The sequence below is a fragment of the Babylonia areolata genome, chromosome 21, assembly GCF_041734735.1.
Source record: "Babylonia areolata isolate BAREFJ2019XMU chromosome 21, ASM4173473v1, whole genome shotgun sequence".
In the NCBI taxonomy this organism is placed as follows: domain Eukaryota; kingdom Metazoa; phylum Mollusca; class Gastropoda; order Neogastropoda; family Buccinidae; genus Babylonia; species Babylonia areolata.
The window spans coordinates 2,588,130-2,602,430 of record NC_134896.1 but is presented as its reverse complement, the minus strand read 5'-3'; the positions used below and the strand labels follow the sequence as shown (position 1 = coordinate 2,602,430).

Here is a 14,301-nt window from a genome sequence, read left to right as displayed (position 1 = left end):
TAGCCCTGTGACAATCAACATGTAGCCCTGTGACACACAATCAACGTGTAGCCCTGTGACACACAATCAACGTGTAGCCCTGTGACAGACAATCAACGTGTAGCCCTGTGACAATGCTGGCAATCAACGTGTAGCCCTGTGACAATGCTGGCAATCAACGTGTAGCCCTGTGACAATGCTGGCAATCAACGTGTAGCCCTGTGACAAACAATCAACATGTAGCCCTGTGACAGGCAATCAACGTGTAGCCCTGTGACAAACAATCAACATGTAGCCCTGTGACACACAATCAACGTGTAGCCGTGTGACAATGCAGTCAATCAACGTGTAGCCCTGTGACAGGCAATCAACGTGTAGCCCTGTGACAGACAATCAACGTGTAGCCGTGTGACAGACAATCAACGTGTAGCCGTGTGACAGACAGTCAACGTGTAGCCCTGTGACAGGCAATCAACGTGTAGCCCTGTGACAGACAGTCAACGTGTAGCCCTGTGACACACAATCAACGTGTAGCCCTGTGACAGACAATCAACGTGTAGCCGTGTGACAGACAATCAACGTGTAGCCGTGTGACAGACAGTCAACGTGTAGCCCTGTGACAGGCAATCAACGTGTAGCCCTGTGACACACAATCAACGTGTAGCCCTGTGACACACAATCAACGTGTAGCCCTGTGACAATGCTGGCAATCAACGTGTAGCCCTGTGACAATCAACATGTAGCCCTGTGACAGGCAATCAACATGTAGCCCTGTGACAATCAACGTGTAGCCCTGTGACACACAATCAACGTGTAGCCCTGTGACACACAATCAACGTGTAGCCCTGTGACACACAATCAACGTGTAGCCCTGTGACAGGCAATCAACATGGGGCACTGTGACAGACAATCAACATGGGGCACTGTCACAATCAACGTGTAGCCCTGTGACACACAATCAACGTGTAGCCCTGTGACGGGCAATCAACGTGTAGCCCTGTGACAGGCAATCAACGTGGGGCACTGTGACCAGAGTGACAACAGGACAGTGGAGGACTTTGCCCGCACAGTGCTGGCCGCCCTTCCCCCCAACGCTCTGGTGCTGACCAAAGGGGACCTGCCCTCCAACTCCCTCAGGTCTGTGTCACTGTGTAGTGTGTTGTGTCACAGTGTGTAGTGTGTCATGTCACAGTGGGTAGTGTCACAGTGTGTAGTGTGTCATGTCACAGTGGGTAGTGTCACAGTGTGTAGTGTGTCATGTTACAGTGTGTAGTGTGTTGTGTCACAGTGTGTAGTGTGTCATGTCACAGTGGGTAGTGTCACAGTGTGTAGTGTGTCATGTTACAGTGTGTAGTGTGTTGTGTCACAGTGTGTAGTGTGTCGACTGATGTAGAAGAGGTATGGAGCACCTTTAGAGATGCTGTGTACACAGCAGCAGCTGCACACTCGGCTTTGTACGGAGGAGCCAAAAAGACTGGTTTGACAAGAACGTCTCTGGAATCTCCAAGCTCCTGAACACACTGCATATACGGCATCAAGATCACATTTCCAGTAAAGACTGCCAGAGGAAGGAGAACCAGTTCTTGCAAACCAAGCAACTCGTACAGAAGAGGCTGTGTGAGATGAAGAACACCTGGTGGGATAGAAAGTCTGAAAAGCTTCAGTCCACTGCTAATGCTCATGACATGAAGACCTTCCATGATGGTCTCCAAGCTGTGTATGGGCCAAGAGTCACAGAATCAACCCCTGTCCGAGCCTTGGACCACCCTCCTGACAGACAAGAAAGACATCCTTGCCTGCTGGGCAGAGCACTTCAACACCCTCCTCAACAGGGACTTGTCCATATCTGACGAAGAAATTGCAGCCCTACCACAGCTACCAGTCAATGACTTGCTAGCTGCCCCTCCCACCAAGGCTGAGACCCGGAAGGCCCTGAAGCTGACAACGTCAGGAAAAGCACCAGGAGTGGATGGAATCCAGGCTGACATCTACAAGTATGGAGGCGAGGTGCTGACAGACAAGCTGACTGCCCTGTTCCAGTCTGTCTGGGAGAGAGGGGAGGTCCCCCAGGATTTCAAGGATGCTTCAATTATCCACATTTACAAACGGAAGGGAGATGACATATCCTGCGATAACCACCATGGAATCTCTCTCCTCTGCATCGCCGGCAAGATCTTCGCCCGCATCATACTGAACAGACTGGTTGACCATGTCTCCAACACGGTCATCCCTGAAGCAAAGTGCGGCTTCCGCTCAGGCAGGGGAACATGTGACATGGTGTTTGCCGTATGCCAGATGCAAGAGAAATGCCGTGAGCAGAACAAGGAGCTCCACATGGTCTTTGTAGACCTGACTAAGGCCTTCAACCGCTGTGGTCTGTGGAAGATCCTCCTAAAGTTCGGCTGCCCTGAAAGCCTAATCCAGCTGATTGCGTCATTCCACGATGGCATGCAGACAAGAGTACAGGAAAATACTGACATATCGGATCCGTTCCCTGTGGTAAATGGAGTGAAGCAGGGCAGGTTCTCCACCTCCTCCAGGCGCTTTGGAGTCACCCTCAGCCTCAGCAAGACCGATCCATGTACCAACCAGGTAGCTCACAGAACGCCAGTGCCTCTCCCCCACCTGCTATCAAGATCAATGACACAGAGATCAAGTCAGTCGACAAGTTTTGCTACCTGGGCAGCACCCTATGTAGCAATGGAGCCCTTGATGCAGAAGTGACGCTGCGCATCGCCAAGGCCAGCTCCGCCTTTGGCAGACTCTTTCAACAACTTGAGCAGTTTCACCAGAGATGCCTACGAAAGATCCTCGGCATAAAGTGGCAAGACAGGGTCTCCAACCTCCAGGTCCTAGAGAGGAGCGGCCTGCCCAGCATCGAAAGCCTGCTGATCCAGTGCCAGCTACGCTGGACAGGACATGTTGTCCACATGACAGACAGCAGGATCCTGAAGATGCTTTTGTATGGCCAGCTGAAGGAAGGCCACCATGAACTTGGAAGACCCTGCAAGCACTTCAAGGACACCTTGAAGACAAACCTCAAAGCCTGTGACATAGACATCGCTTCCTGGGAAACTGATGCCCTTGGCCGCTCTCACTGGAGGATGTTGTGCTCTAGTGGCATAAAGACGTTTGAAAACAAGAGAACGCTGGCCATTAGGAGAAGCGTGAGCGAAGGAAGCAGGGCTCAACTTCTGGAGACGTTTTCCCTTGCAACACCTGTGGGAAGTGCTGCGCATCCAGAATCGGCCTCTTCTCCCATATGAGGACACACACCGACAGATAAGCCTGCCTGTCTACTCATCCTTTGGTCAGACAGGAGACTCCATCGTGTTTTATTGTTGTTGTTGTGTGTGTGTGTGTTTTGTTGTTGTTGTTGTTTTGTGTGTGTGTGTGTGTGTTTTGTTGTTGTTGTTGTTGTTTTGTGTGTGTGTGTGTGTTTTGTTGTTGTTGTTGTTTTGTGTGTGTGTGTGTGTTTTGTTGTTGTTGTTGTTGTTTTGTGTGTGTGTGTGTGTTTTGTTGTTGTTGTTGTTGTTTTGTGTGTGTGTGTGTGTTTTGTTGTTGTTGTTGTTGTTTTGCGTGTGTGTTTTGTTTTTTCAGATGTACACATTTGGTTGAAGTCACACAAAATATCTCTGTTTTTTGGTGGTTGGTTTTTTTGGGGGGGTGGGGGGGTGAAGAGGGGGTATTCTTGGCAGACACTTTCATTTGGTTGATGATGTCACATAAAATCTCTCTCTCTCCTTTCTTTTTTTCAGATACTTTCATTTGGTTGAAGGTGTCAGACCAGACATCACTCTGTTTGATCAAGAGGTGGGTAGCATTTTCATAGTTTGGCCAGCAGCTATGGCTCCTTTCAGTAGAACAGCTCCAAATGATCAGTAAAGTCATGTATGTAAGAAAGATATTTGCTGCTGGTGTTTTACAGATAATATGAAACTGTTTGAGGCTGTCCTAACAAGTGAATATAAGGCTGTTTGCTGAATGGATGTTGGTGTATTATATGTGTGTGTGTGTCTGTGTGTGTGTGTGTGTTTTGTCTGTATGGCTGTGTGTGTGTGTGTGTGTGTGTGTGGCTGTGTGTGTGTGTGTGTGTGTATGGCTCTGTGTGTGTGTGTCTGTCTGTATGGCTCTGTGTGTGTGTGTGTGTGTGTGCGTGTGTGTGTGTGTGTGTGTGTGTGTGACAGGTGCTGACGTACCAGTGGTCGGTGCCCATGTTGGGGCGTCACGTTGACATACAGTGGCCGGGCAGCAGACTGTACCTGCACAGTGGTACCTCACAGCACGGAGTGCAGCACTTCACCTTCCGTCAGCTGTTGGACGCTCACTACCACAGGTAACGCTGACACTACCACAGGTGACACTGACACACTGACGCTGCCACAGGTGGCTCTGACACAGGTAGCACTGCCACAGGTAGCTCTTACAGAGGTAGCACTGACACTGCCACGGATAACACTGACACAGGTAGCTCTAACACATGTAGCTCTGCCACAGGTAACACCGACACTGACACACTGATACTGCCACGGGTAGCACTGACACTGTCTTCCATCACAACTGACACAGTCAAACTTGGCAGTACATCCATCCCTCTTTCCAGTTCAGTTAGGAACCTCGGTGTTGTTCTTGACAACACACTGTCCATGCAAAAATTTATGTCAGACATGTCAATCCTGCTACTGTCAATTGCGGCGCATCAGTTCCATCCGGAAATATCTGTCCACTGACGCAACGTCTAGACTTGTCTTTTCTCTCTTTCTCTCTCGCCTTGACTACTGTAACTCTCCATTGTCTGGTTTGCCTGCTTCATCCATTCAGTCCCTTCAGTGCATACAGAACTCTGCTGCCCGATTCGTCCTCAGAAAGAAAAGATCTGAGCACATCACTCCTCTTTTGCAACATCTCCACTGGCTCCCTGTCTCACACAGAATAAAGTACAAGATCAGCACTCTATGTTATAAATGTATTCACAAATCTGCCGCTTCCTATCTTTATGGCTGCCTTCACCTCTACACTCCATCTCGCTCTCTACGATCGGCTTCAGATCCACTCTGTTTACGCATACCCAGATTCAAACACTCAACTGTTGGCCGCTGTTCTTTCTCTGTCTCTGGACCTTGTAATTGTAATGAACTTCCTCTTTCACTTCGACAGGTCTCCACACTCAGCTCTTTTAAGTCTGGCCTTAAAACCCACCTCTTCCCAAAATAGCCTCCCTTCCCTGCCTCTTCCTTGTCTTCAGTTTTTTCCAGTTTTAGAGTTATGCATGCGTGTGAATGACTGGTGTGAAAGAGCTTTGATTGGTCTCTGCACAGGATTTAGCGCTATATAAATATAATAATAATAATAATACACTGCCACAGGTAGCACTGACACTGTCACACTGATACTGCCGTGGGTAACACTGCCACTGTCACACTGATACTGCCGTGGGTAACACTGCCACTGTCACACTGATACTGCCGTGAGTAACACTGCCACTGTCACACTGATACTGCCATGGGTAACACTGACACTGTCACACTGATAGTGCCACAGATAGCACTGATACTGTCACATTGATACTGCCATGGGTAACACTGACACTGTCACAGTAGCACTGCCACAGGTAGCACTGCCACTGCCACAGGTAGCACTGCCATGGGTAGCACTGACACTAGGTAGTACTGCCACATGTAACACTGACACTGACACACTGATATTGCCACAGGTAGCACTGCTACTGCCACAGGTAAAACTGCCATGGGTAGCATGTTGGGATGTCACATTTAAAAGGTTAGATGGTAATGGATCCAAATCACAGTTCTTATTTAGAGAATAAAGAATAAAATCTCTTACAGCCTTTTCAGAAATTGTTCTAAAACATGTCATTAAAACCCCTTTAGATTCATCAAACTTATTCTCTGGTGAAGAAGCATCCAGTTCATGTCGGATGTTAGCGATTTTATCAGTAAAATATGTATATAAAAAAAAATAATTAAAATTTTTTTTTTTAAAAGCATCAAGAAGATCCTGAGGAGGAATGTCTTTTGGCAGTAAGAGTTCTTTGCTTTTGCCAGTCAGTTGATTTGAAACAGCATATAGCTGTTTGGACGTGGAGCACTGGCAGATGGAAACACTAAGTGTTGATGTTTTGCACAGTAGCACTGCCACTGCCACAGGTAGCACTGACTCTGCCACTGTTAGCACTGACTCTGCCACACTGACTCTGCCACAGTTAGCACTGATTCTGCCACAGGTAGCACTGACTCTGCCACAGGTAACACTGACTGCTGCAAGTAACACAGACTCTGCCACAGGTAGCACTGATTCTGCCACAGGTTACACTGACTCTGCCACAGGTAGCACTGATTCTGCCACAGGTTACACTGACTCTGCCACAGGTAGCACTGATTCTGCCACAGGTTACACTGACTCTGCCACAGGTAGCACTGATTCTGCCACAGGTTACACTGACTCTGCCACAGGTAGCACTGACTCTGCCACACTGACTCTGCCACAGGTAGCACTGACTCTGCCATACTGACTCTGCCACAGGTAGCACTGACTGCTGCAAGTAACACTGACTCTGCCACAGGTAGCACTGACTGCTGCAAGTAACACTGACTCTGCCACAGGTAGCACTGACTCTGCCACACTGACTCTGCCACAGGTAGCACTGACTGCTGCAAGTAACACTGACTCTGCCACAGGTAGCACTGACTCTGCCACACTGACTCTGCCACAGGTAGCACTGACTCTGCCACACTGACTCTGCCACAGGTAGCACTGATTGCTGCAAGTAACACTGACTCTGCCACAGGTAGCACTGACTGCTGCAACAGGTAACACTGACTCTGCCACAGGTAGCACTGACTGCCACACTGACTGCCACAGGTAGCACTGACACTGCCACAGGTAACACTGACTGCCACAGGTGACACAACCATAGGTAGCACTGCCACTTCCACAGGTAACACTGCACATTGGATGTTCACTGTCACAGGTAGCACTGAAGGCTCTAAGTGACCTGACACTGAAGGCTCTAAGTGACCTGACACTGAAGGCTCTAACTGACCTGACACTGACGGCTCTAAGTGACCTGACACTGAAGGCTCTAACTGACCAGTGACCTCACACTAAAGGCTCTAACTGACCTGACACTGACGGCTCTAAGTGACCTGACACTGAAGGCTCTAACTGACCAGTGACCTCACACTAAAGGCTCTAACTGACCTGACACTGACGGCTCTAAGTGACCTGACACTGAAGGCTCTAACTGACCAGTGACCTCACACTAAAGGCTCTAACTGACCTGACACTGACGGCTCTAAGTGACCTGACACTGAAGGCTCTAACTGACCAGTGACCTCACACTAAAGGCTCTAAGTGACCTGACACTGAAGGCTCTAAGTGACCTGACACTGAAGGCTCTAACTGACCAGTGACCTGACACTGAAGGCTCTAAGTGACCTGACACTGAAGGCTCTAACTGACCAGTGACCTGACACTGAAGGCTCTAACTGACCAGTGACCTGACACTGAAGGCTCTAACTGACCAGTGACCTGACACTGAAGGCTCTAACTGACCAGTGACGTGAAACTGAAGACTCCAACTGACCTGACACTGACGGCTCTAAGTGACCTGACACTGATGGCTCTAACTGACCAGTGACGTGAAACTGAAGACTCCAACTGACCTGACACTGACGGCTCTAAGTGACCTGACACTGACGGCTCTAAGTGACCTGACACTGATGGCTCTAAGTGACCTGACACTGACGGCTCTAAGTGACCTGACACTGAAGGCTCTAAGTGACCTGACACTGACGGCTCTAAGTGACCTGACACTGACGGCTCTAAGTGACCTGACACTGACGGCTCTAAGTGACCTGACACTGACGGCTCTAAGTGACCTGACACTGACGGCTCTAAGTGACCTGACACTGACGGCTCTAAGTGACCTGACACTGACGGCTCTAAGTGACCTGACACTGAAAGCTGTGAGTGAGGTGACGGGTGTGGTTGCAGAAGGCCCATCTTTGGCTGCATTGGGGTGCAGGACCATGAACCCTCCTGGCAGGAGGCATACCACCTGCGGCCGTTGGGCGTGTGCGTGCAGTTTGTGAAGAAAGGGGCCCACCTGGACCTGGATGAGTGGCTCTCTGCCTCCACTCTCTTCACTGCCAACTGGTCACACCCTCTGCCTGCGTATGTGTCTCCCCCCCCCCCACACATGGTCTGTGTCCCCCCCTCACCCCCCCCCCCCCCCCACACACACATGCTCTGTGTCCCCCCCTCCCCCCCCCCACACACACACATGGTCTGTGTCCCCCCCTCCCCACACACACACGTGGTCTGTGTACCCCCCATCCCACACACACATGGTCTGTGTCCCCCTTTCCCACACACACACACACACACATGTGTCCCCCCCACACACATGCTCTGTGTACCCCCCTCCCCACCCCCCCCCACACACATGCTCTGTGTCCCCCCCTTCCCACACACACATGCTCTGTGTCCCCCCACACACACACACACATGCTCTGTGTCCCCCTCTCCCCCCCACACACACATGCTCTGTGTCCCCCCACACACACACACACATGCTCTGTGTCCCCCCACACACACACACACATGCTCTGTGTCCCCCCCCACACACACACACACATGCTCTGTGTCCCCCCACACACACACACACACATGCTCTGTGTCCCCCCCTCCCCACACACACACATGCTCTGTGTCCCCCCCACACACACACATGCTCTGTGTCCCCCCCTCCCCCCACACACACATGCTCTGTGTTCCCCCCTCCCCACACACACACATGCTCTGTGTCCCCCCCTCCCCACACACACACGTGGTCTGTGTCCCCCCCCTCCCCACACACACACGTGGTCTGTGTCCCCCCCTCCCCCCACACACACATGCTCTGTGTCCCCCCCTCCCCACACACACACGTGGTCTGTGTCCCCCCCTCCCCACACACACACGTGGTCTGTGTCCCCCCCTCCCCACACACACACATGCTCTGTGTCCCCCCCTCCCCACACACACACGTGGTCTGTGTCCCCCCCTCCCCACACACACACGTGGTCTGTGTCCCCCCCTCCCCACACACACACGTGGTCTGTGTCCCCCCCTCCCCCCACACACACATGCTCTGTGTCCCCCACCCCCACCCCACCCCCGCCCCAACACACACATACACATATGCTCACTCAGTCACAGTCATTCATGGAACGTGTTATATTTTTACATGCTTTTGAAGACACACAAAGATCTCACTCACATGCACATGTGTGTACACAAATGCACTTGCATACACTTGTCCAAAAAAAAAAAAAATCAGTTTGTTATATCTGCAGATTATTGTACCTTTCTTCATGAGGATTATTCCAAATTTTCAGAACATTGCATAATAGTGGAGTGATGGCCTAGAGGTAACGCATCCGCCTTGGAAGCGAGAGAATCTGAGTGCGCTGGTTCGAATCATGGTTCAGGCGCCGATATTTTCTCCCCCTCCACTAGACCTTGTGTGGTGGTCTGGACGCTAGTCATTTGGATGAGACGATAAACCGTGGTCCTGTGTGCAGCATGCATTTAGCGCACGTAAAAGAACCCACGGCAACAAAAGGGTTGTTCCTGGAAAAATTCTGTAGAAAAATCCACTTCGATAGGGAAAAAAAAAAAAAACATGCAGGAAAAAATACAAAAAATGGGTGCGCTGTAGTGTAGCGACGCGCTCTCCCTGGGGAGAGCAGCCCGAATTTCACACAGAGAAATCTGATGTGATGAAAAGAAATACAAATACAAATATGTGAGCATGGTGTGTTGTGCAGGTCAGAGTCCACATGGGAAGACGTAGCATCAGCGGAAATGTGGAGAGCAAAGTAAGACCAGAACTTTTTCCTTCTCTTTCTTCTTCTTCTTCCTTTGTGGGCCGCAACTCCCACCTTCACTCATATGTACATGAGTGGGCTTTTACGTGTATGATCGATTTTACCCCGCCATGCAGGCAGCCATACTCCGATTTCGGGGGGTTCTTTCTTCGTAACTTTCATTTGTTTGATTTTTGCCACTGCAGTCATGGTTTCAGCATGCAGAGAGACAGGTGTGTGTATCAGTCATGGTTTGACAGAGACAGGTGTGTGTATCAGTCATGGTTTGACAGAGACAGGTGTGTGTGTCAGTCATGGTTTGACAGAGACAGGTGTGTGTATCAGTCATGGTTTGACAGAGAGAGGTTTGTGTGTCAGTCATGGTTTGACAGAGACAGGTGTGTGTATCAGTCATAGTTTCAGAGAGACAGGTGTGTGTGTCAGTCATGGTTTGACAGAGACAGGTGTGTGTATCAGTCATGGTTTCACAGAGACAGGTGTGTGTATCAGTCATGGTTTGACAGAGACAGGTGTGTGTATCAGTCATGGTTTGACAGAGACAGGTGTGTGTGTCAGTCATGGTTTGACAGAGACAGGTGTGTGTGTCAGTCATGGTTTGACAGAGACAGGTGTGTGTGTCAGTCATGGTTTCACAGAGACAGGTGTGTGTGTCAGTCATGGTTTGACAGAGACAGGTGTGTGTATCAGTCATGGTTTGACAGAGACAGGTGTGTGTGTCAGTCATGGTTTGACGGAGACAGGTGTGTGTATCAGTCATGGTTTCACAGAGACAGGTGTGTGTATCAGTCATGGTTTGACAGAGACAGGTGTGTGTATCAGTCATGGTTTCACAGAGAGAGAGGTGTGTGTATCAGTCATGGTTTGACAGAGACAGGTGTGTGTATCAGTCATGGTTTGACAGAGACAGGTGTGTGTGTCAGTCAGGGTTTCACAGAGACAGGTGTGTGTATCAGTCATGGTTTGACAGAGACAGGTGTGTGTATCAGTCATGGTTTGACAGAGACAGGTGTGTGTATCAGTCATGGTTTCACAGAGACAGGTGTGTGTATCAGTCATGGTTTGACAGAGACAGGTGTGTGTGTCAGTCAGGGTTTCACAGAGACAGGTGTGTGTATCAGTCATGGTTTGACAGAGACAGGTGTGTGTATCAGTCATGGTTTCACAGAGACAGGTGTATGTATCAGTCATGGTTTGACAGAGACAGGTGTGTGTATCAGTCATGGTTTGACAGAGACAGGTGTGTGTGTCAGTCATGGTTTGACAGAGAGAGGTGTATGTGTCAGTCATGGTTTGACAGAGAGACAGGTGTGTGTATCAGTCATGGTTTGACAGAGACAGGTGTGTGTATCAGTCATGGTTTGACAGAGACAGGTGTGTGTGTCAGTCATGGTTTGACAGAGAGAGGTGTATGTGTCAGTCATGGTTTGACAGAGACAGGTGTGTGTATCAGTCATAGTTTCAGAGAGACAGGCGTGTGTGTCAGTCAAGGTTTGACAGAGACAGGTGTGTGTATCAGTCATGGTTTGACAGAGACAGGTGTGTGTATCAGTCATGGTTTGACAGAGACAGGTGTGTGTATCAGTCATGGTTTCACAGAGACAGGTGTGTGTGTCAGTCATGGTTTCACAGAGACAGGTGTGTGTGTCAGTCATGGTTTGACAGAGACAGGTGTGTGTATCAGTCATGGTTTGACAGAGACAGGTGTGTGTGTCAGTCATGGTTTGACGGAGACAGGTGTGTGTGTCAGTCATGGTTTGACGGAGACAGGTGTGTGTATCAGTCATGGTTTGACAGAGACAGGTGTGTGTATCAGTCATAGTTTCAGAGAGACAGGTGTGTGTATCAGTCATGGTTTCACAGAGACAGGTGTGTGTATCAGTTATGGTTTGACAGAGACAGGTGTGTGTGTGTCAGTCATGGTTTGACGGAGACAGGTGTGTGTATCAGTCATGGTTTGACAGAGACAGGTGTGTGTATCAGTCATAGTTTCAGAGAGACAGGTGTGTGTATCAGTCATGGTTTCACAGAGACAGGTGTGTGTATCAGTTATGGTTTGACAGAGACAGGTGTGTGTGTCAGTCATGGTTTGACGGAGACAGGTGTGTGTGTCAGTCATGGTTTCACAGAGAGACAGGTGTGTGTATCAGTCATGGTTTGACAGAGAGACAGGTGTGTGTATCAGTCATGGTTTGACAGAGACAGGTGTGTGTATCAGTCATGGTTTGACAGAGACAGGTGTGTGTATCAGTCATGGTTTGACAGAGACAGGTGTGTGTATCAGTCATGGTTTGACAGAGACAGGTGTGTGTGTCAGTCATGGTTTGACGGAGACAGGTGTGTGTATCAGTCATGGTTTGACAGAGACAGGTGTGTGTATCAGTCATGGTTTGACAGAGACAGGTGTGTGTATCAGTCATGGTTTGACAGAGACAGGTGTGTGTATCAGTCATGGTTTGACAGAGACAGGTGTGTGTATCAGTCATGGTTTCATGGTGAGTTGTGCTATGTTTGTATTATATGATGCTATGTGTATTGTGTGTTGCATATGGTGCTATGTGTGCAGTGTGTTGTGTATGGTGCTATGTGTGCAGTGTGTGTAGTGTATGGTGCAATGTGTGTAGTGTGTAGTGTATGGTGCAATGTGTGTAGTGTGTTGTATATGGTGCTATGTAGCCCTTGCTACTGGTACCATGTAACCCGGTACTACCTGCCGCATGTGAAGTCTCCCAACGACGGACCAGGCAGAGGAGGAAACCATTCCCAACGGCTGTGAAGGTGGAAGAGGATGACCTGTATGTGTGGTGTCTGTCTGTATGTCTATGTGTGGTGTCTGTCTGTATGTCTGTGTATGTGTGGTGTCTGTCTGTATGTCTATGTGTGGTGTCTGTCTGTATGTCTGTCTGTGTATGTGTGGTGTCTGTCTGTATGTCTGTCTGTGTATGTGTGGTGTCTGTCAAGGCGCACGCAAAACATAACACAACATGCTGGTAAAGCGGACGAATCTACGGAACGTCAGCTATTGATCCCTGATCTAAATATTATGTATACTAACGCAGCTATGAAGTGTAGCCGCATCATCGACTGACGTAATCACAGCAATACACCTAAAAAATATTGACGTCAAATGCTACGAAAGTTTATCTTGGTATCAGGCAGGCCTGTGAATCCATGTCAAAATGAGAGACCAGCAGCGCTTTAAACATAAGTATTTCATGCAAGTGCTGCAAATGAATCTTTGGCACTTCGGCTGTAATTCCCAGATCTAAATAACGTACACTAAAACTGCAGCCATGAAGGGAGGGTATTGCCCCATCCTTGCTGACGTAATTTCAGAAACAGACTCAGAGTCAGTTGGTTCAAAGTTTTTTTGTCACAATTGCTACACAGTGACTGTTCACAATTGCTACATATGCTGGAAGACTTGCACCCCTATGTTATGTGTGTAGTGTGTTGCGTATGGTGCTATGTGTGTAGTGTTGTTTATTGTGCAATGTGTGTAGTGAATGATGCAATGTGTGTAATGTATGTGTATGCAGTGTGTTGTGTATGGTGCTAAGTGTTTAGTGTGTGTATGTAATGTGTTATGTAGGTTGCCATGTGTGTAGTGTATGGTGCTATGTGTGTAGTGTGTGTGTTACAGGACAGTGGCAGGTCTGTACTTACTGGAGTCGGTGGATTCCATACAGAACACCAAGGAGAAATCCTCACTTCTACGCCATGCTTACCAGGTCAGGTCATTGTCTGTTGGGATGCATTCACAGTATACTCTTCTGGGATGTGCAATACAATTTCTTTGAAAATCAGAAACCAGAACTTGATGATTGCTGCGATGTGTAGGCTTTTGTTCTCAGTACTCCGTTTCTGTTGACCTCATCAGAAATCATTCGTCCCTTCATGCTCTTTTAGAGGGGGCTGGTTGAGTTTGTGTGTATATGTGTGTGTGTGTCTGTGTGGTGTATGTGTATAAGGGAACATTTTTTGAAGAAAAGCATTCATTTATCATTGCTTGCAGAAAGTTGAAGGAAATGATTGTCCTTCGCTGTGTTCTCAATCTGTCCCAGATCTGCAAATGATTGTCCTTCGCTGTGTTCTCAATCTGTCCCAGATCTGCAAATGATTGTCCTTCGCTGTGTTCTCAATCTGTCCCAGATCTGCAAATGATTGTCCTTCACTGTGTTCTCAATCTGTCCCAGATCTGCAAGTGATTGTCCTTCGCTGTGTTCTCAATCTGTCCCAGATCTGCAAATGATTGTCCTTCGCTGTGTTCTCAATCTGTCCCAGATCTGCAAATGATTGCCCTTCGCTGTGTTCTCAATCTGTCCAGATCTGCAAATGATTGTCCTTCACTGTGTTCGCAATCTGTCCAGATCTACAAATGGTTGCCCTTCACTGTTTTCAATCTGTCCAGATCTGCAAATGATTGTCCTTCACT

The 14,301-nt window shown here is 48.8% G+C and overlaps 1 protein-coding gene across 1 annotated transcript in view; it reads left to right on the top strand.

Annotated features, from left to right (window-relative positions):
- LOC143296739 (protein O-mannosyl-transferase TMEM260-like) overlaps nucleotides 1-14,301 on the top strand; it is a 63,402-nt gene that overhangs the window by 43,794 nt on the left and 5,307 nt on the right. Inside the window, exons 14-19 of the mRNA XM_076608802.1 lie at nucleotides 986-1,116; nucleotides 3,738-3,792; nucleotides 4,167-4,315; nucleotides 7,993-8,172; nucleotides 9,810-9,860; nucleotides 13,510-13,597. Coding sequence (XP_076464917.1) covers nucleotides 986-1,116; nucleotides 3,738-3,792; nucleotides 4,167-4,315; nucleotides 7,993-8,172; nucleotides 9,810-9,860; nucleotides 13,510-13,597 — 654 coding nt within the window. The remainder of the gene's footprint in view (nucleotides 1-985; nucleotides 1,117-3,737; nucleotides 3,793-4,166; nucleotides 4,316-7,992; nucleotides 8,173-9,809; nucleotides 9,861-13,509; nucleotides 13,598-14,301) is intronic.